The sequence below is a fragment of the Paralichthys olivaceus genome, chromosome 7, assembly GCF_024713975.1.
Source record: "Paralichthys olivaceus isolate ysfri-2021 chromosome 7, ASM2471397v2, whole genome shotgun sequence".
NCBI classification, from domain to species: domain Eukaryota; kingdom Metazoa; phylum Chordata; class Actinopteri; order Pleuronectiformes; family Paralichthyidae; genus Paralichthys; species Paralichthys olivaceus.
The window spans coordinates 18,331,635-18,353,597 of record NC_091099.1 but is presented as its reverse complement, the minus strand read 5'-3'; the positions used below and the strand labels follow the sequence as shown (position 1 = coordinate 18,353,597).

The 21,963-nt window shown below is 40.8% G+C and overlaps 2 protein-coding genes across 6 annotated transcripts in view; one reads left to right on the top strand and one right to left on the bottom strand.

The window, feature by feature from the left end:
- The window catches only part of tmem117 (transmembrane protein 117), a 46,905-nt gene extending 26,104 nt beyond the window's left edge, over positions 1 to 20,801 (bottom strand). The window contains exons 1-2 of one of the 5 annotated variants that reach the window (XM_020078526.2): positions 20,369 to 20,801; positions 16,460 to 16,767 (exon numbers count right to left, since the gene is read on the bottom strand). In XM_020078526.2, the coding sequence (XP_019934085.1) occupies positions 16,460 to 16,739 (280 nt within the window). In that variant the 5' untranslated portion in view covers positions 16,740 to 16,767; positions 20,369 to 20,801. Of the gene's footprint in view, positions 1 to 16,459; positions 16,768 to 17,914; positions 18,100 to 18,126; positions 18,184 to 20,065; positions 20,200 to 20,368 lie in introns of those variants that run through there. The other 4 variants (XM_069528469.1, XM_069528468.1, XM_020078525.2 and 1 more) reach the window with 4 other exon arrangements.
- Positions 1,610 to 6,995, top strand: LOC138410827 (cysteinyl leukotriene receptor 2-like). The gene is made up of 2 exons (XM_069528471.1): positions 1,610 to 4,177; positions 5,759 to 6,995. Exons 1-2 carry the CDS (start codon positions 4,138 to 4,140, stop codon positions 6,757 to 6,759), a joined length of 1,041 nt encoding a protein of 346 aa, XP_069384572.1. The 5' UTR covers positions 1,610 to 4,137; the 3' UTR covers positions 6,760 to 6,995.
- Positions 20,802 to 21,963: the final 1,162 nt, after the last annotated feature.

The window sequence follows — 21,963 nt, the reverse complement described above, 5'->3', positions numbered from 1 at the left end:
TCATGAATTGTAGAAATGTGGAAAAATGTCTCATCTCCCAATGTTAAAGAAAGTGAAAAAAAAATTCAGAATCCGACACATGATCCAGATCCACATGAAAATTGAACGGGTTCTATCTTCTACCTGTTTGGTGGTTTCCTGTCCAGTAGTTTGAGCTTAATCCTGCTAAATGGAGAAGCAGATTTATAGAAAGTTAACCTCAATCCAAAGTTAAACGTCATGAATACTCACTCAACCACATCAGACTACATCTGAAGAATCTGTCAGTGTCTCACAGATGTATACTAATACAATACAACACACCTTAATGTCTTCATAATTGGGGGACAACCCCCCCCACACATATTGTATAACAGCCAGTTTAAACCACAGGATAACAGTGTGTAGCAGCTTGCACAGCCAGCAGTGATCAGCTGTTAGTCAAGATGACAGCAGATAAGCACAGCAGCAGTAGAACTATCTTGGCTTCTCCCATCGCTCACGTGAGCCTCAACCTGAAGGTCAAAGCAGTCCATCAAGAGTCTCCCAGTTTAACCTCTTCCTGTCCAGGTCATGCATGTTTGTCAGACTCCATGTCCTACATGACTATGACATCATCTCAGGCTGGGTCCATGGACAATGATTTTATTCCACTGTAGAATTCATAAAGAGATTATTGTAGTAGATACACACACAATTTGGCCAAACAAATAAAATGAGGATTAATGTTTTGCACTACATAGGGAGTGATTGTGGGCCCAGCATCAGAACTAAAACACTCCCTCTGAAGGAGACGTTATACAACCATTTTTACGTTGGACTCCATGGTAAGGTCCCGATGCGCTGACCCCCCCCCCCACCATCAAACGCTTCAAGGTTACTCAATTGAGTGTTAATTAAGAGTGAGCTTGGCGATACACCCCTTTTTTCAACTACTTTACATATTGCTCACACACACACATTTCAAGGCTCTCAATTTGCTTTGTCTCCCTGCGAGCTGTGATGTGCTGCCAGGAGCGGCCATCTTCCCTCGAAAAACTCTGTTTTTCTCTCAGTCAGCGTCCCTTTGAGTTATAGCACCTCAGAGAGTTCATTGTGTGTGTGTGTGTGTGTGTGTGTGTGTGTGTGTGTGTGTGTGTGTGTGTGGGTGTGTGTGGGTGTGTGTGTGTGTGTACACCCACAAGTCAGGAAGATAGCGAAGCAGAATGCTCCATTTATTTTGCTATTACAGTCTGGCTGGTTGACTCTCCAACAGTTCTACATGCTGTTCAGTCTCAGCTTGCTCACTTCTCGTTTTTCTCTGCATCACACATTAAAACAAAGATGTTGAGCTTCCTGTTGAGATGAGGATCTTTGCTGAGTTTAAGTTACAATGGATGCACCTCCAGTTGTAGGTTTAAATATATAAACTGCATATACATATATATATTTATATGTATATTTGGGTTTAGGTCATAAACCCAGTAGTCTCCATGTTAGCAGATGGGACATGTCCCAACCTAAAAAGTCAAGGTGCTAAATTAGTTCTTATCACACTGACGTATGTTCAAGTGCTCCTCTCTGTGGTAAGTTTGGTTTTAAATAGTTATTTGCTTCTACAACAGCAAGGTGAGATGTCATGACAGCTGAGACTAACTCGGAACTGGTCGATGGGACCTCAACACTGCAGCTCCACAAAACAAACTGAAGTGCAGATTCTGGCTCCAAAATATGAAGTGCAAGATGGCAGCCGGTGTATTGTGCATATTTTGGCTTCATTTTTGATGTGTCGTCCATCTCTACCTACAGTCTGGTTAGAACAGGACTGCTCCCATCGTAAATATGAAGGGCTCCTTCTACACTGACAAATCAGGGGATTATACACACTGACTCACTGAAGAGCATTTACTTACTGCAATAGTGCATTGTGCAATATTCATATGATTGATAACCTTTATCTGTATCAGCCACTTTACTGCTACTATATGTTCTTTGCACCCTTGTTGCCTCAACTAGTGTTTACATCTAATTAATTGAAATTCTTTTAATCCTTACTTCGCTTGTGTTTATATTTCTATCATATGTTTCTTATTTTTTTATATCAGTGTGTTTTGCTTTGTTAGTCTTTATAACCGGCACAATTTGATTTGAGGATGAGCCTCCCTTTCATTTCGTTGTGCTTGCACAAAGACAATAAAGTTATTGAGTCTGGAATATTCTCTTGATATTTCAACCTCAGACTTCCAGGACTTCAGTGAGGCCCAGTGTGAGGCCACACCATACGTCTTCTGACTCTGTGGTATTTCAGGGCTCATCACAGATGCATAATTGAATTGACTTGCATGGGTGAACTTAATTGCCTCCAGTGCCAATGAGCCCTGGCTCAGATGTAGGTGCACAGTGTGTATCGGCAGATCTGACTTTTAAAGCAGCACGCCACGCCGCCGAGCACGACCGGCCTCTCTCAGCCTCTCTCAGCCTATACGGGCCAGATTTAACTAGTGGGTGATTCAAGGCCGTTCGGGCGCCTTTTGAGTCACTGCACCTCCCGACAGTCGAGGACCCCGATAAGGAGTGATTCATGAGCACTGCCAGCTGCGAGGCTCAGCCCAACAGGGGACGACAACAGCAGCAGCAGCAGCGTACAGGGACAAGGCAGCGACACACAAACACAGTCACATAAAAAATACAAAAACACGGAGGGAAGAGAGAAGACACTTGTTCTATCGTTTTATCACTCTCACTGAGCTACACTGCAAACACACCCAGTCACACTCACTGAGCTGCTGTATTACAAACAATAGTGTAATTACTTTTAAAAGATTGAAAGACAGTATCTAACTTCACATTACAATTCCTCTTATGACATTTCTAATGTTCTGTTTGGAATGAGATCATATCCACCTCTCCTCAAATTAAAAAAGAATGTAACGTGTAGCTTTGTCTCCATCTGGTGGTAACAGATGGAGACACGTTAAAGTGCTGACAGGCAAGTTGACTGAAAACAAAACATGCAGAAAGGAACCAGAGCCTTTACAACACTTCAAACATGACTCACATTTCCCTTTTTCATGCTTTTAGGATTTTTCTGAGAGATACTCATTTCAGCCTCACCCTGTGTTGTGAGCACAGCTTGATCTTTGTCCTCCTGCGTCCTTCATATTGAATTATCTCACAACACCACATCTATGTCTGAATTTAGTGCATGTTGTCACGATTGTTTTCATCTGTGCGATCCAGATTTTTAAATGACCCTCATTGCGGCGAATGTAGAATAAGTTGATTCATTCATTAGGTCTATGGATTGCTCAGTGCAGTATACGATTGCACAATAAATTCAGTTTTTATCTAATGAGCAATATACTTATTTTTACTGGGTTACGTGAGCAATTTACATTTAACAGTTACTATTACACTAAGTTACAATTTTTTACCTATTAAATTACAATTTAAATGCATTAATTACAATACAATCATCCATTTTACATCTTCAAATGGCTTATTGTCATATGCTTACAGGCTACATTCAGTTTAAAGGTGACACCCTAAACTACATTTCAACATTCATCAAGTAATTTACCAGGTTACACTACTCTCCCTCAACATGTGAGGCACTCATCCAGTAAAGCTGTGCTGTGGTAAAAGGATATTGCAGAGAAAATACTGGATATGTGGAATTATAAGTCAAGACAGGAAACATCTCGGTTAAAGAAAGTGAGGGGTAAAAGTCTTTTACAAATTCAAATTTTTCAGATTACGACCTTGTCCAGAACTCAGCTGACATTGTAGTTATCCTTCTGTTTCAATCTGATAATGAGATCATGTGTAATGATTCTGGGAAGTGCTCAGGTTATAAAAATCCCCAGATTTATAGCAGCAATCCACTTAAAGTTCATTCACAATGACTCAGAGCTGGAGAAACAAACATTACAGTAAAAAGACCATCAGTTAAACACAGGCTCACGTGAAGAAGCAAATATGCATGTCAGATAAATTAACAGCTGCTCTGTTTAGTCCTACGATTACTGATATTACACACAAACACACTCTCACACACACACACACACACACGCCTCGGAGGAGAGGCAGCGCAGCGACGGCTCCTGACAGATGAGAAGCACACAGCTGGCGGAGGCGGAGTGACGGTGTCCTGAGATGTGATCAGCATCTTAACTCATCATGATTCCGCTATTCAACAAGTCTCATGCAACTAAAGGAGGTGAGTACAATCTGAACCTGAGATACTATTTTAGCATTTTAAGATCAGTCACAATATTCTACATAAACCTGGTTAAAGGAAATATAAACAATTCACACAACAGATAAACCTTTATTTGATTAATTTATTTTAATTTACTGACCTGGATTTTGGATGAATAAAGTCATTACTGTCTAAATTATAGTGTAACCTCATGTTTTCGAAAATTATTACTCATAGAGTAGATAAGTTGATATTTTTAAAAGTGATAAAAACAAGAATTAAAAGTGTTTTAATACCCCCATCACATTTTAAACATTTAGAATCTAAAAATGTTCCCTTTTCTAAGCAGCCTATTCACAGTCAGGATCTGGGCTGAAATGTGATTCAAGTAAATTGTTAATATCCGCTCGGCCGAACAAAATGAATGTATTATCAGAGATTGAGTGCAAACAGAGCCTGACATGCTGGAGGCAATAGATCAACAGTCCCCCAGGTTTCATTGTTCTCCGCAGACAGAGGAGCGCTTCGCTTCCTGGACACGCTGCTGATGCTCAGAGACTATGGAGACAGTTACAGTAAATATAGACCTGAGCCCTGAGACAGACAGTGAACACATCTTACTTAAAGTGCTCCGTGTGAGCAGCTATTAAAACTGACAGTTGACTGTGGGAGTGTTTCATAGAGTTTTAATTCCACAATGTAGATGTAATATATGAATTAAACACCTTGTTTATATGGTACATGTGTAATATTTAGTTTAACAGTCTTATAATGTGTGTTTAGCCAAAGCATAAGAAAGACCATAACTTATGATATAAAACAATCACTTCTTTATGCCTCTTTTATTTTGCTGCTTAGGATGATAAAGTAACGGATTCAATTTGAAGTATGGAAGTATAATTTTCTGTGATTGACCACTTACCTGCCATGTTTTATTGTTTTTTATTGCTGCTATGACTAAGACTAGTAGTAGAAGTCACAGATGGTATGACTCAGCCAGTTGTATAATGTCCTCTGTGTCTCTGAAGGAGCTTTGTCGAGTCTGAGAATATTACTCATCATCAGTATTTATTTTAAGCTTGTACTGAGGGCGTGGAGATGAGCATTTAAGAGTCAGGTAAAATGGAAGTAAGATACTCTTTCTGTTTTTGGAGGTTGAATCATAAAGTCAGGATATCTCAGACTCAGGTCAGTTTCATCACTGCTGCTCACCCTGAAACATCACAAAATCAGATCGATTGTACAGATGTTAAGAATGGAGTAATCGAGCCATCTTGAATATAAAATGTTGAGATTTCGAGTTTAAAAAGTTGTAATATCACAATTAAGTTGCAATTTAATGAGAAAAAGTCATTATATTATGAGACAAATATTTTTTGTCGTAAATAAACAGCAGGGAGAACCTGAACCAATATCTTCATTGTCAATCTCACTGTTATTTGAGAAGTTACAGAATCCCTTGGAAAATCCCGCAGATTTAACATTCTCAAATCTCTGGTCCTTTAAAGTGACCACAGCACTCGTAGATGTGTTTGGTGCCCTGTTGTATATAATATCTCACGAGTAAAACTGACTCCTCTTTGTTTTTTAAAATCCCAGAGGTGCTTCTAGAGTTCCTGAACCAGTCAACAGTATTCTGCAGGCGCTTTGAGAACGGCCAGTGGTACTGCTACATCCTGCTGGTCCTCTTCACTTTTACTCTTCCTGTGGGGATCTTGGGAAACGTGGGGGCTCTGGTCAACTACACCTGCTTCAGGAAAACCTCCAGCACCAGCAACATCTTCCTGCTGAACCTGGTGCTGTGCGACTCGGCCTGGATCATTACCCTCCCCTTCACCCTTTACTTCACCTTCCAGAGGCCGCACCTTCAAGACATACAGATCTTCTGCCAGTTCAAGAAGATCTCCTTCAACATCAACATCTACGGCAGCATCCTCTTCCTCACCCTGATCAGTTTTGATCGCTACATTGGGACGGTGCACCCCATCAGCTCTCTGCGCTGGTGGGATGTGGGCAAAGCCAAGCTGTGCGCTGTCTGCACATGGGTCCTGCTCGTCTTGAGCTCCATCCCTGACTTATATGTAACGTTCGCAATTCGACGGCCAGAAAATGTCACTGTATGCATGGACCACATCCAGGGTCCGTTCATGTACGTCAAGACCATCACCATTATCAGAACAATAGTCGGCTTCCTGCTGCCGTTCAGCATCATGCTGGTTTTTTATGTCACCACAGTTCGTGTTTTGAGGCGTCTCCCGAGGGAAAGAAGGCACAGAGGAGCCCAGCGGGCGGGAGGGAAGCCTCAGCGGCTCATCACCGCCGCCATACTCATCTTCATTGTCTCTTTCATGCCCTACCACATCATGGTCATCACTCTAGTGTTCATGAGGATCCACAACCAGGTCACACCATCTAATACCTATGTCCTCTACGCCTCCTATGAGTTTTTTGAGGCCATCTGCAGTGTGAGCAGCTGTCTGGACCCCCTGCTGTACATCGCAGCGAGCGAGCAGTTCCAGAAGAAGCTGCTGGCCCTGAAGAGAGACAGATACAGGAGGCTGTGCTGCAGAGCCAGCAGGAGGGTTGGGGTGATTGGTTGATTGAGTGGATCCAGTGTTGGACTTTAACTAGTTACCTTACATTCCATTTGCTGGATCACTGTTACACATGTGCCGTTGACTGATGTTAATGTGACAATTGTCTTTGCCCAAAGTGTCCCATATTGATTGTCGAACTGGAATTAAAAAAGAAAATACTGTGGCTGAAAAATTGTACTCAAACCCACAAAATGGTTTGTTTTGTATCACGAAAACATTTAATTAAAATGTATCTGACATGGTCTCATCCTAAATGATGTTTTCACTTCATAGAACATCAGTGCAAAGTTAATTAATCATGTTTGATGTCACAATATGGTCACAAGATTTAGCTCAAGATTTTTAAAATAGTTGTTTTCTTCTATCCCACAGACAAAAACCCAAATAATAAATTCTACAACAATATAAAACGGAGAGAAACATACAATTTGTGTGCAAGTAACCTGGTGCGGATCAAAATACAAACTATAGTGAATTTAAGCTTTCATCAGGGGACTGTTGGGACTTGGCAGAGGTATGCACGCTACTATTATTCTAGTTTAACATGTATCTTTATACCATAGGTGCAGTTTATGTGACTAAGATCACCTCTGCATTTGTATCATAACAGAAAAGCACCAGTGAAGGAGTCAATCATCCTGTTATTTATTTGCAATGCTGGTGCAATCAACTCACCACCTCCTCCTGTTTAAATATTGTGACCGTCGTGCAGTGAAGCGTACATGGAAAATCTGATCAAATTTCTCAATGAATGGATTCAACACCAGGCTGTGAAAAAACAAAACTCAGCTCATGTTTGGCCTCACGGTCAGTGATATGATCATATTGAATCTCCAGCTATAGTGCAGTCACTGCTCCTCTTATTAAAGTCATCACCTCGTGTGCAAACTGTGAGGGCAGCCTCATTACGTTTGCACTTTCATCTATTTTAGGTTTCAGTCTGCAGCTCCACAGTATCCTGTTTAGATTTCCAGCATCAGAACAAACACCATGCCCTCCTTAGGGACCCAAATTAACAACCCCCACCCAAAACAAACCCAGAGTGCCGAGCGTCTGAGTTATACCACTGTCTGCATCTTAGCATGTACACACGATGGCCCCATTCATCACACAGCTGCTGTGCCGTAGCATCAGCGATAGGGCTGGGGGAATAGCCACGACTATGGCCACTAGTCTCCCCAGAGCGAAACTCCTCTGTACCTAAGTGTCTGGATAATAAATCAGAGGTGGGAAGTGACAACATAAGTCTGTCCACAGGGAGATTGCAGCAAGTAGAGCCACAGAGAGAACTGAGATCTGGCTTCCAGGCCACTGAACCACTCCACCTGTTCCTATCAGCAGACTCATAGATTCATTTCATTATTTATGGCTCCGGACCAAAGGAGTTATACATTTCAGGTAAATAAGCAATTTCCTTCTGGCTTTTTTCCTGTTTGCTGCCTCTCATCGTTATTGCTCTATTTCTTTGTCTCTCCGATGGCTGTGCCAACACCTTCGTGTTTTATCCTTTGCTGCAAGAACATGGACATGAATTTCACCCCATGAGTAAAGCACATAAATAACGTCTCAGTGACAGTGATTCATTATCTGTAGGTTTAGGAAAGGTTATAATATATTTTTGAGGTGGAAAATGTCAATGGTTTTCATTTTGGAAAATTGTGGACTAAAGAAGATAAGATCAAAGATACCAAAGTGTAGTTCAGCTTATTATTTTGGCCACTTGGGGGCAGAACAAGTCATAAACCCTGCCTCCTCCATGCTAGTGGATGGGATGAATTAAAATATCAACGTCAAATAATATTTTCTCAAAAGCGGTTTCTGTCATTTATGATATTTCTTATAGCTGCATGCTAAAGTATTTAAATTCATTATTTGATCCAATAAAAGCAAGTGAAATAGCATGATTGACAGCTGAGTCTACGGCTGGACTCTAGCACTAAATGTGCAATATTGCAGTGCGTGTATACAATATATTTTGGCTTCATTTCTGTCGTCCAACATAATACAGAATATATGACGTAAACAAAACTCTGTGATCTACTTTTTCATCTAGCATTTGCCTGTTCAATCATCTGGCTGAAATTGAGCAACAACAGCATCTCTTTGGAGTCTAGCGTCTTTATGAATTCAAGTCCAATATTCACACTCCCTTTTTCTTAGTTTTGGTCTCCATCAAATTCTGAGGAAATAATCTGTGTTTTTAAGCTGCTAAATGCTCCACTGTGTTCCCAAGACAGTTGCTTTCTCTACTGTGTGTTTTTGGCTAGAGGTGACAGAGGCTGTGCACTGGGTGAGAAAAAAAGCTGCTTTCACACTACGACCCTGAACTTAACCTGGAGGAGCTGGATGTGTGAACTGTCCAAATCAGTTGAACAGGACATTAAACAGTCTTTACCCTGACAGCTCTCTGTTACCCAAGTCCAGGCAATGACCAACACAGAAGAGGAAAGAGCAAAATGTCAATATTCTGCAATGACGTCTTGATTATGTTAATAAATGGCATATTTCTGTTCCACCATTTCAGTCAACTTTATGAAACCAGCAGGATGAAACAGAAATGTTGTTTTCCACAGTTTGACTTCTCCTTTAATGATGTGAATCTCTGGGCCCTCAACTCTTCTGTGATGATTCAATGGCACGAGTGGAGTACTAAGATTTTTTATTTACATGTTCCAGTGTTCAATATCAATCAATGGAGCTTCTTTTTCTTCGTCTTAATAAACTGTGATTAGGCTTGCACTATATTTAAATGAACAGGAAAAACACAAAGGTCAACTAGAATTTGTTGATCGTAACAGCCCTACCACCTCAGATCAATGCACACTTTACTGAAATGCACCAGAGACCTGGCAGCTTCACCCAGTAAGATAAAGGTGTTATAAACTGCAGGGGCGCAGCACGGCTGACACCAAAGCAATCCCACGTTATTTACTGAGGGAGGGGGCAGCCTCCAGGAGGAAAGTGTAACATACAACTCTACAGGGCACCATAAGTTTGTTGAAGGCAGAGTAGTTATGAAGCTGATGATGACCGGCTGTGACAGTAGGGCTGTGTGTGGTGGAATTACCACAGAGGCAGAGCTGAGGTGTCTGTCTGTCTGTCTTTGGACACATTTTCGTCACCATTATAGTGTTATAACCATGCAACAGTGTGCACTATACACACACATCGCCCTCTGGAGCCTGGCTACAGTATAAATAAATATAATAATAAATAAACTCAAATGGTTTCTGTCATTCTAGATCTTATCACACTAGCGGATGCTCAAGAGCTCCTTTTTTTCAAGTAAGTTTGGTTTTAATTTATAATTTGATGCTATAAAATGGGGTGAAACGTCATGATTGACAGCTGAGACTGACACATGATTGGTCAAGTGCGTGTATCAGTGGGACCTCGCTACCACATCTCCATCCACTGATCACTACTGCACAGACTCAGGTTTCAAATACACAAGATGTCAGTGGTCACATCTTTATTGATATCATTATTTTTTATTTTGTCGTTATATTTATATCGATATTTTGGCTTTATTTCTTTTCAGTGGGAGGAGGGGGAGACGTGTCGTTCCATCTTAATCACGCCCACTCTATGTTGTAATTTCCATATGAGTAGATGCAGAAATGTTAATATACTCTCAACAGAAAGACTTTCTCTAAGTCACACACATAGATAGTAAAATACCCCACAGCCACACACATACACACACACACACACACACACACACACACACACACACACTCCTTTTTGACCCGCAGCCACACTGTGCCATACATAAGGCATCTCAGCCTTTGCGTGGCACAGTAAAAACATATGACAGAACCCAGATGGCATCCTGCAGGCTACAATCATCAAGATAAGGGAATGAGGACGAGAGGCACTGCAACAACACACACACACACACACACACACACACACACACACACACACACACACACACACACACACACTGAGCTCAACAGAACGTGGTGCGAAACAGGTTTTCACATTACTGTCACCTCTTCCTCTGTTGCTCACACGATTCTGGAGCCTCAAACGACTTTCTACGTGTTTGATTGAATGTTAATGGTGAAAAGCAGAGTTATGCTTAGCACGATGTTCCACACGACTCAAAATTACCATTCAATTGAGCTTTTAGAAGAGCCTTGGAGAGAGAGAGGTGCATATATTATGCTAATCCAGTGTCTGAGACAGCGTGAGAGACAAATAAAGCCCAGTTACACTTCTCCTATTATGGAGATGGGAAGTGATTCAGTCGTTTACTGCAAAGATAGTCCCATGATATAAAGCTGTAGCACTGCTGCATCACTGCGGAAAGAGTAACTAGTTGCGTTATGGGGCATTTGTTATAAATATTTTATAACTCAAGACTACACACACACACACACACACACACACACACACACACACACACACACACACACACACACACACACACACACACATAAACACACACACACACACACACACACACACACACAAAATGTCTGCTCACCAAAAATATATCCCAAAAATAAGACTGTTAACAAAGATTTCAATCCAACAATCCAATGATTTCTTTAAAAAAGAACAATTGAAATACAAACACGAGTTAGATGAGAGGATCAATACCACTCTAATACGGCTGTTTCCAAAGGCAACAACATCTACCTCCTGATCTGTCCCACTGAAAATCCCTGATAAGTTATTTACCAACATGTTTTGTTTCATTCTTGTATCTGGACAAGTTGTGTTTATGCAGGGTTTTGAATGAAATATTTCTTGGTTATGAACACTGACTTTCTTGGTATAGCTTTCCTTTTTGGTAGCTTTTTGTGTGGATTATGAAGCTATATTATTTTAAGCGACCTTTTTGGACCTGACTGTCAGTCTCCAGTCTTTGTGCTAAACTAAGACAAAGGCTGCTTTGATGTGACAGATGTGTTGATTGTCTCATCAGCAGAACAGAGAATACTTTATTTGTAAAATGTTGGACTTTAGTTGAATGGTAATGGATCTCCTCATTATTTGACCTTTGTTTTCTTATCTTGTTTGACATGGGACTCATAGATGTTGAACTATTTAGCTTTAAACCTTTGACAATGGAACACACTGACATCTTCCAACTTTAACTATTTCAAAATTTGTCTCATAATTTATCTATACAGCTGCAGCAGCAATTAAGGTTCACACTTGACCAATCAACGCTACACACACACACACAGCTGTAAATCATGACCTTTCAACTCATTTTTGTAGCATAATATAACTAATTATACCAAACAAATAAACACTTGAACAAACATCTGTGTCATTTATTTAATAAGCAATTTGACATTCTGTCTCATATCCCATCTTCTAACATGGAGGAGGCAGGATTTATAACCAAGTACTTTGGCTGTACTTTTGGAGAGCAGTCATCTTGTCCATCTTTCTATGCAATATATGGTTTCTGTGTACATGCATGTGAAACAGAGCTAGTTTTAAAATCATTGACTTTTCTTGCAGCCTTCCTTTCAGATTATTTTCAAATTAGAACTAAAGACTGAATCTACGGATCTTTATTGTGTGAGAAGTCAAAGACTCTTTAAATTTACATGTTGACATGACATGACAAAAAGCAAATTTTACTTTAAATTCTTGATTCATAATAACCAATGCAAAGTCATTGAATGAGATCATCCTAAATGGGTCTCTGTCCTCAAATCTAAAAAGGTGGCTTAATCTAATCTGTGGCTGAAACAGACAGCTCACAAACCCTGTGCGACCTAAGATTTAATGAAAATGCATAACGACAGCCATTCTCCCTCTGGATGACCAGAAATCATTGGCTACCGCCCACTCGATTAGAGAGCACACATAGCCTTGAGTGAACCCTGGATGGGATAACATAGGTTGCTCCTTGAACCTCAAATGCAGTCTCAAATCACATAATCTGTCAGAAGCTATTCATCTACTGGAGTTTACTGTGTTTTCCCCAAGAAGAAGCAAACAGAGAACAATACTGTGCATCTGTGCTTAATGGACTGAAAAACATAATAGAATAAAGGCATGGCTGAGGTTCTGCAGCAGCTGGATTAATTTTAGTGTGGATTTCTGAGGCGGTAAATCACATATTGAGGCAAATAAAGGAAACAATAGAATGGATGGAGGATGCAGGATGGAGGAAATGTTTAGATTTCCTGGGCCGTCATAAATTATAAATGATGCAGCGGGGATGTGTAAGCTTTAAAAAAACTGTCTGTTTCCAGCTTTATGACAAATTGATGTGAAGTTATGCATAACTCCAAACAGAGTGGGCCTGAACAGTCTTCCAGATAGGCAATGTATTACATTTATAAAAGAGTGTCAGAAAACACTTTCTGGAACTGTGACTACACAGAGCTTTCAGCTGCAAAGTGCTTTTTCAGGTAGTCAAGCCTCAATGTGGACTGAGGTGTTTACCCTGCCTGCCTACGTACGAGCGAGCAGAGGAGACGGTGGATAAATCTGCTAAGCTTCACTAGACATGATGTGCAGGAGGAGGTGACATGTGGGCCTCTGTGACAGATCTACAATAGGTAATACTCTGTGCACTGGGCCTGCTTCTATACTACAGCTCTTATGCTCTACCTGGGCTGTGATTACATAACTGCCTCACTGAAATGTTGTGCAGGGCACGATTCGTCTGTCCGACTCTCAACATCCACCTCTCCTTCCCTCCATCACAGATTCTCTTCATCTGTCCTTTTTTACATCCTCAACTCTCACAGTATGCACACACACACACACACACACACACACACACACACACACACACACACACACACACACCATCTGTTTGCAGGCTTATTGAAGTGCATTAGTTGTACCTTTCTGCAGGATGAGATGCACTCTACTGTCCTCTATACCCTCAAGCCAATGTAAGAGTAAATACACAGAGCCTTAGTGTAACTGACTAGAATTCATGTGATGAGGTACCTTCTTTACTGTTATGAGTCAAGTAAATACTGGTGCAGTAAAACACTGACACTATGTGTACAGCCTTCATAGTATTAACTGAAATAATGTGTTCTGTGTGACAGTAAAGCTATGCAGATAAATACAGTTGAAATAGTTTAAATTAGTCAGCTCACCAAAATTACATAAACAGTTGCTGCATCTCAATTTGCATACTTCTGTTCTTATTCTGTTTAGATTTATAAGTATCTGCATTGATAACATACAGTTGGGGCCCTCTAAAGACTCAACAGCATAGACTGTATATAAAGATGGACGACATGAGAGCTCCCCAAAGTAAAGCCAAAAAGTCTTAAATGGTTGGCAGCAGTAGAAGGTCATAAATCCTTCCTCCTCCATAGTCATGGACACTTCTTATCTTCAACAGTTGCTGTTTTGACTACACAGCGGAAGACGAGCAACCACCAATGAATTTTAAAATCTGTGAAAATGGCGAATGGGGAAGGAAGACATAGCTGCAGCAGATATACAGTAAGTGTAATCTTCATGCTAAGGTTAAGTCAGATGAGCAAAGCGGCCATGCTGATATTTTAGGGGGGCTTCAAATTTCACCAGGATTGCTTCAACCCATTTCTCTATGCTAAGCTAAGTTAGACAAGCACAGGTTTAATACAATTTTTTTACAGACAGACACCTGAGTGGTATCAATCCTATTTTGTCCAACTTTCAGCCATAAAGTGTAATTCTCAAAATGTCAAATTAAAGCAAAACCCTGTACATGGATAGATAACACAATGGTATGTAAGACTCTTTTTTATATATACTGATGTTATAGATCAGTGTTTCTCAAACTTGTCTTGTCAATTTTTAACCTCCCCAACATCTTCAAGTTGTTGTCTTTCAAATGTCAATATGACTCTTTTTGTATTCTCCACATTTTGTAAAATGATATTATGATATATTGTATTGCAGAGCTATTTTTATAAGCATATCAAATTAACGTCTCTATCTCAATCCTACAAATCTCAAAGGACTCTGTACGTATACAGTATCGACTAAGTAATTCAATTAAATAATTGTAACTTGAGTAGTTAGAAGAGCTGCTGTTATCAGATCCACCATGTGCAGGTTAAACAGTCCTCAAAGCCATTTTCCATTTCCCCTCTTGCTGTGTCATAGTGCGCTCATAGCTTTCTATTTGTGCTCAGAGAAGATGATCACTCACAGAGTACCCGCCCCCCCCAACTCTCTCCTACTGCCCTTCAATTACAGTAATTAATGGTTCATCCATAGATAAGCCAGGGTGCCAGGCGTAAGTGAGTTGTGAAGTGAGTGGGAAATTAAATGTGTGACTTGAATGGGAAGCGCCGCAAAGACTGTTGCAGAGTGTAGACAAATGAAAAGCTGATGATATTACTAGTCACGGCCTTGTGAGAGGAGAGTGAAAAGGAAAGTGTCACGCTGGTGAGAGAGAGTGGCAAGAAATAAAAGTTGGATGATTTAAGAAGGGGAGAGGCAGACGGCAAGTGGGTGAAAGAAAGGACATGTACCGAGGAGATGTGTGAGGGGAAGAAGTGAGCAAGATGGCAAGACTGATTAAAATATGCAGGAGGTGATGGATGTTGTGCTGCAGAGTTTCTCAACAGGGTCATGACGGGTAAAAGCAAAGATGTAGTTATATAAGTTTTATTAATGATGAGTTTAATTTATGTAGGTGTGTTCAATCTGTACTTGGCCTTCTCATATAACACGGATCCATGCTACGGTCACAAACCCACAGAGTGATCTGCTGCTACATGGCTCTTACGACTGGCATTTGTCGTACCTCTATCATCTTTTTACGCATGACGTTTTTTAAAAAACATTAAAACATTAGCTGGCTACATGGCAGTGGAAGAGCTGGCATCAAAAGAAGAAGTCACTGTCGTGTTTTTTTTGACATTTTTCACAAATTTCCCAAGGAACAAGGGCGTGGTCGCAAACATGCAAATGCAGCACTGGCAAACCTTTGCCTTCTGTTCACTCTGATTCTATGAGAGCGAGGGTTGTGAATAAAACATCTGCTCCTTGTGGTGTAGCAAATCTGCAGAGTGCTCAACTTTGATGAACTTGGATCGGCAACGTAACAGGTTTATGTTTGTGTGGTTGACTCCATTTAGCCATCATTGATGTCACATCCTGCACTGTCCATATTCAGCAAGCGATAATAGCCTGCGTTATTCGCCGTGGTTGGCGATTATCATTCGCATGCATCGAGGCATGTGTGACCGTGCCCTAATTCATGGATCTTGAGGTAACTGATGATTGTGTGTGAGATTTGGGACATTGGTGAAGGTACACGCTCTACTGAGTTCCATTCCAGTGTTTTTAGGTTTTACATGATATCATATTGGGATTTCAAAAAATGGTGGCCATTTTTCTACATTTTTTTTCTATTTTATCAACTAATTGATTCATTCAGAGGTAATAATACACTGAAGCCCACTGCAATCAGAGTGTGATAAAAGCAGAGGAGTTTTACAAACACTGTTTGACCCAGACCTGATGAGAAGTGAGACAAAGAGTTCAACAAGTGCAGGCACAAGTGTAGACACAAAGAAGAGAATTGATGGTGGAGATATAACAATCCTCTTAATTACATTACTATTCACAAAGAAGCAGAGTGTGAGTGTAAACGGCATCTCCCGCTGATGAACAGCCTCAACAGAAACCACTCAGGAGAAAGTCCCCTCCCTCAGCAGAGCCATTACTCTGCACATTCCTCTGCATCATTGTTCGCATGACTTACCAAAGAGCTGGCGGTGGAATATAAACTTCCCGGCAAACAGGCCGGTGATGATGGCCAGCGTCCAGCATATTACTTTCAGGATGTTCCATCCGAGACCCAGGTACTTGTTGAACAGGAAGGAGAAGCAGTTGCCCACCACGATCATATGGGCCTCGGTCTGGCTGTGAGAGATGGGGTCCTCGGCGAATATGAGGAAGTTAAAGAAGGTGACTAGGTAGGCCACAATGAGACGCGACCACGGGTGCTGGAAATAGTAGCGAAAGCGGGCATCTATTTCCATCCTGCTGAGCCACCCAGCCACACTACACCTGAGAATCAGGCAGAGAGAGAGAAAGAGTGGGATGTATCAACATGTTGTACATGAATGGGAAAGAAAATTTAAATTAAATTACACAATAAAACAGCCAGTAGAGTTCATACCTCCACAAAGGCCCAACAGTCACTTAATGAAACCACATTTTAAATCGTTAGATCTGGATTTTTGTACGGATCTGCACCAAACTACACACTCTTATAGATATCAATCCTCTAAATAAACCTGTTTTTTTCAGCAAGATCTATGAATTATTCGTTACGAAATTGGTGAAAACATTGAAAAAATGAGTCGCAATCTGGCAATGTTGAAAAAGTGCAAAGAAATGTGTGGATCCATGCCAAAATTGAATGGGTTCTTACTTGGCCCACGTCCCTTCCTTCCACAAAGTTTTGTGGAAGTCCTTATAGATTTTAAACAAACTATGGCAGAGTGCATACCTCTGCAACAGTCATAAATATCAATCCTTTATAAATGTCTGATTTTTTTTCATCAGCCAGTAGTTGTTGTGTAATCTTGCAAACTAACACACAAACCACCTGACAAACGAACGGACAGGGGCGAAAACCTGACCTCCATGATGGAGATATAGAAAGTCATTGAGGAGATAACAGGAACAATGAGCAGAATGGGAGAGACTGCAAAAATCTCTCAACAACCAAATCTTGCAACAATGCCCTGATATGAACAAAGCAATCATTATAACAAAGTGTTCTGTGAGATTGCAGAATTCATCAGGATTAAATTGCAGCTTTGGTTTTATATTGAGGTGAAGTAATGAAAACAGCAACTGTTGACAGGCTCCCGTTTACAGTGTAAAGAAAGTACTTCTTTCAGTCAGATTACGTCACGCTCAGATCAGCGGGGCAGATTAGGGTGAAAACATCCCTCGGACTCAGATTAATGTTGGTACTATCACTGAGGATTAGCACAGACTGGGATTATTATGCTAAATTCAGACTCATTCAGTTCAGAGACAGTGCTGATAACACATTTCCACAGAGATTTCTAAACACAACCCCCCCTTCAATGCTAAGATCATGACACAGGACACAGAGGTCCTGATGTGACAGGTTCGTCCTGAAACACAGACGTTCACATTCTTCATCGTTCAGTGAAAGAAGCTGAGCTGTGTGTCATACCTTAATGAGGTAGAGTCCCTGAGGCTCATGGCTGTAAAGTGCCGACTTTTTAACAGCTCATCTCTCAGCCTGTCTGCTCTGTCTCCCCCACAAGAAAAACTGGAGCAGCATTATGTTTGATTCTTTCCTCGGGAACTCCAGCCGAGCAGCGCTTGAGCAACTTCTCGACAGTCCACCGCCCCTCTGTATTTTTATATCCAATTATTACTCACCAATGAACTCCCATCGCTATATCCCCCCTGCAGCTGGTCTGAACTTCCCCTGTATTGACACCATTACCAAAAATACCCCACAGTGGGAACTTGGAGTGATGTCACAGCTTCAGAAATAGAGCTGCCACTGTGGTGCACCCGTGTGGCTATTAAATTTCACCAGCATCATGTTTTCCTCACAAGTATCTGCCACCTTGACTGTTGCTAAGCTAGTGGTTCCTCCTAATAGAATCCCTTAATTGTGCAGATATAATATTATTTTATAATATTGATATTATTCTGTTTATCCCATTTAAACTATTGAGAGGAGTGGGCTCTCTGTGATTTGGGGGGGGGGGGGGGGGTCTGCCCCCACATTTGAGCCCAGGGCCTGAGGAAGGAGAGACTTTGGCTGAGCAATATGGCCAAAAATTATATCGAGATAATCATAATAAATGTCACATTATTGTTATTTCTTTTAGGTTCAAAGTCTCACTTTTGCCTCCATGTAAAGGTTGTGGTTTTAAAAGTTTATTTTGAAAGTTGTTCCTCACGCTTGTCGAGAGTTAAGGTCAGAGGATGTCGCTTCTTGTATAGATTGTTAAACGGTGATTTATGGGCTACAGAGGCACAATTTGATTTGATTCGAAACACTAATGGGCATAAATTGACAGACGCTCAGAGGTAGACTGATGAGGTGTTGCATGCAGACGTGTAGCTGGAGTCTGTTATACAGTTTAAATTCAATACATGTTGAGTAATCAGGTTTTTTTTAAAAAGGTTTCATTTATATTTTTGTCAAAAATATTTTTTGACAATAGATATGAATATGATTGGGTCTGAGGGGGTACGTCTTATATTTCCATGGTGGAACGGATCATTTGTGTGAGGGCAGAGCACCTGATAGTTTGGAAGCAATGGGTTAAAATAATCTTGGTTTAAGTGCAAGATACAGATTATCCGAAGATTTGGAAAGTTCAGAGGTTTCTTCCTGACTCCCATCAAGTAACGTGGCCAGTGAGTTCAGACTGTAGCTCTTCTCCAGTTTAATCACGAACAGAAAGACGGCATTGAGACAGAATTATTTTCTTTTGATAGAAATAAATGCCTGTAGCTAAAAGAATGCCTCGTGGTCGTGTTTCAACTGGAGGGGAGCTACAAGAAGCAATCTTTTTTTCTTATTGCTATAAAGGAAAATCTTGTTGCAATAATTATTGATAGTTTTATCACCCAGCCCTAGGAGGGAGAGAGCCTAACATGGAGTGGGACTCTCCAAAGGATGGGGACACAGTATTTCATTTGGTGGTAGGCTTCCACTTAAACACTGCTAATGCAATGAGGTGAATTTGCAAAATCTGTGATAGGGCTGGGCAATAAATCAATATCAATAATTATCACAATATAATTTTCATCAATACCAATACAACAATATATATCAATAAATATGTTATAAATGCACATAGGGGAGTACAACTCAAAATAATTTAAACACCTCAAATTTGTGACATGCTGTTTATAAGGTGTTCAATCAGAAGTCCTCAAACTTAGAAGAAATAACAATGCCACATTTATCATGATTATTATCGTCAGCCCGAATTTCACACCTTTTTTTTGACATTTTATAGCCCAAACAACTAACTGAAGAACTAATCAATAGCTTTATTGATAATAGTCATTAGTCACAGACGATTTGATCAGTGTCTTAGTAAAATGTTCTACTGTTTTCTGTTTGTCACAGTTTAAAACCAAAACCGTCAATTAGGAGCAAACATCTGTATTTAAACTTATAATGTGACATTTATCGCGATATTTACCGATATAGACTGATGTGAACGGTTTAGTCCTGGCATCAATTTTGGCCAAATCATCCAGGGCTAACTTGTGACATCATCATGTCCATGGTCCTTGGTTCTTTCCTTTTAACCATCAGAAAGACATTGCTCTCCCACAGGAAACTCACCATCAGTTCCAGTACTTTCTGAATGGATCGCTGTGTACAGGGGCGAGGGTGTGTGACCACTCACATCCTCTGTGCTGTCACCACACTGATGACGCCAGATGTCACATCTCAGGACCCCACGAGACAACAGACAACATGCTCCACTGGGTTCATCCGATTACACAACTTCAACGTCGGCGCAGCCTGGCACATCCGGGACGAGCCAGAACCGTGCAACAACCCTACCTGCCGCACCTGTCCCACCAAAGATACTACACCTCGGTATCATGTGTGCATGTGTGGAGGATGAAACCGTGAACGCACCTGCTCCACGCCACTCTCCTCCTCCTCCTCCTCCTCCTCCTCCTCTTCCTCAGAGCGCAGCCAGGACGTGGAGCCCCGCACGGCTCTCCTGCCACATCAGGCCGACAGCGGCGCTCCGATCACCCCGAACACTGGCTGCTGATGCGGGATTATCCATGCGACCTGTTGTTGGTACACGACAGAGGCGCCCCCCCCCCAAAATCCTTTGCCATTGTCCTGGACCTTCCGTGCGCCGGGTGGGCTACAGCGCAGCCGGGCGGTGCTTCGTCAGCGGGTTCCCGCCGGGCGGTGCAGGGTGCGGGGCGGCTGACTGGAGCCTGCTGCTGTGGAGCGGATGGACGGATGCAGATGTGTGGATCCACTCAGCGAACACAGCATCAGTGTAAAACAATGTGGCCGAAACACGTTGATACACCAGCGACGAGATGGAGACGAATTTACACACCACTTCCGTCCACACCTTTCAAAATAAAACGTAGTGAAGAAGTCGGGCGTTTGGGTCAGTAAATGTGCAATTCATTCAATCAATCAATCAATCAATCAATCAATCAATCAATCAATCAATCAAACATTCTTTATTGGTATTACACAGTTCATACAGGTTAGTGCTGCTCACTGTAGTTCTTCAGAGTTAGTACTTTAAATGTGTTATTATGGTGCTTATTTTATATTTCAATGTATGATTATGATGTTTATTTTTAATTTAATGTGTGAATATGTTGTTCAATCTTTATTTAAATATGTCTTTATGATGTTTATTTAATATTGTATTGTGTGATTATGGAGTTTATTTTATTTTTGATGTGTAATTATAATGTTTAATCTATACATCTATATTTTGTGTTATTATAATGTATTGATGATGTCTTTGGTAAATGTTAAATGAGCTTTATGATTTTATTATTATTATTGTTATGCTACAAAATAGCATTGGTTTCTAAGGTTAATACTGGATGGGTTATTTTCTCTATAATCAGTACTGTGTCTGTAGTTTTTCTCAAAATGGTAATAAATGAATGATCTACACAGCACTGAGTAAATGTTTATATATATATTTTTATATAACTGTAGTTGATACACACATGTCCTACTGAATATCAAATATGTCAGTGTTTTAGATAACATTTAAATAACTTACCAGACAAATGTATAATTCACGTCATTGATATATTATTGCTGTAAATTCTGTTATAGTCATTGGACAAACACTTATTTTGAAGACTTGGTCCCAGTGTTTCCGGTATGAGTGCACCTGTGTTTACTGTGGTTGAGGCAGAGTTGGATTCCCTCTGGTGTGAGGATGATTGTGTTGCTATAAAATCTTTTTATTTATATATTAAACGAGAGGAAGGAGGGACAGAGCAGAGACAGGAAGCCCGGTGGCTTCCAGATGTTCCAGGATTTCACCACTAATAGGATCTGCTGCCACGAGAGGCGGAAATCTCCCTGTTAACACTGATCACAGACCTACATTAAAATGGAAAAATACTGGTTGACTTGCTTTGATCCTACATAACCATATTTATATATATGCCTATTTTTCATTAGTGTTTACATGTTATTTAAATAATAGTCTGATCAGCGTGTAGCAACAG

Bases quoted from the DNA above. Each gene is read 5' to 3' on its own strand.
- LOC138410827 (XM_069528471.1), top strand. From the start codon at position 4,138: ATGATTCCGCTATTCAACAAGTCTCATGCAACTAAAGGAG. The intron at 4,178-5,758 runs GTGAGTACAATC...TTAAAATCCCAG, and splicing joins GTCTCATGCAACTAAAGGAG to AGGTGCTTCTAGAGTTCCTG.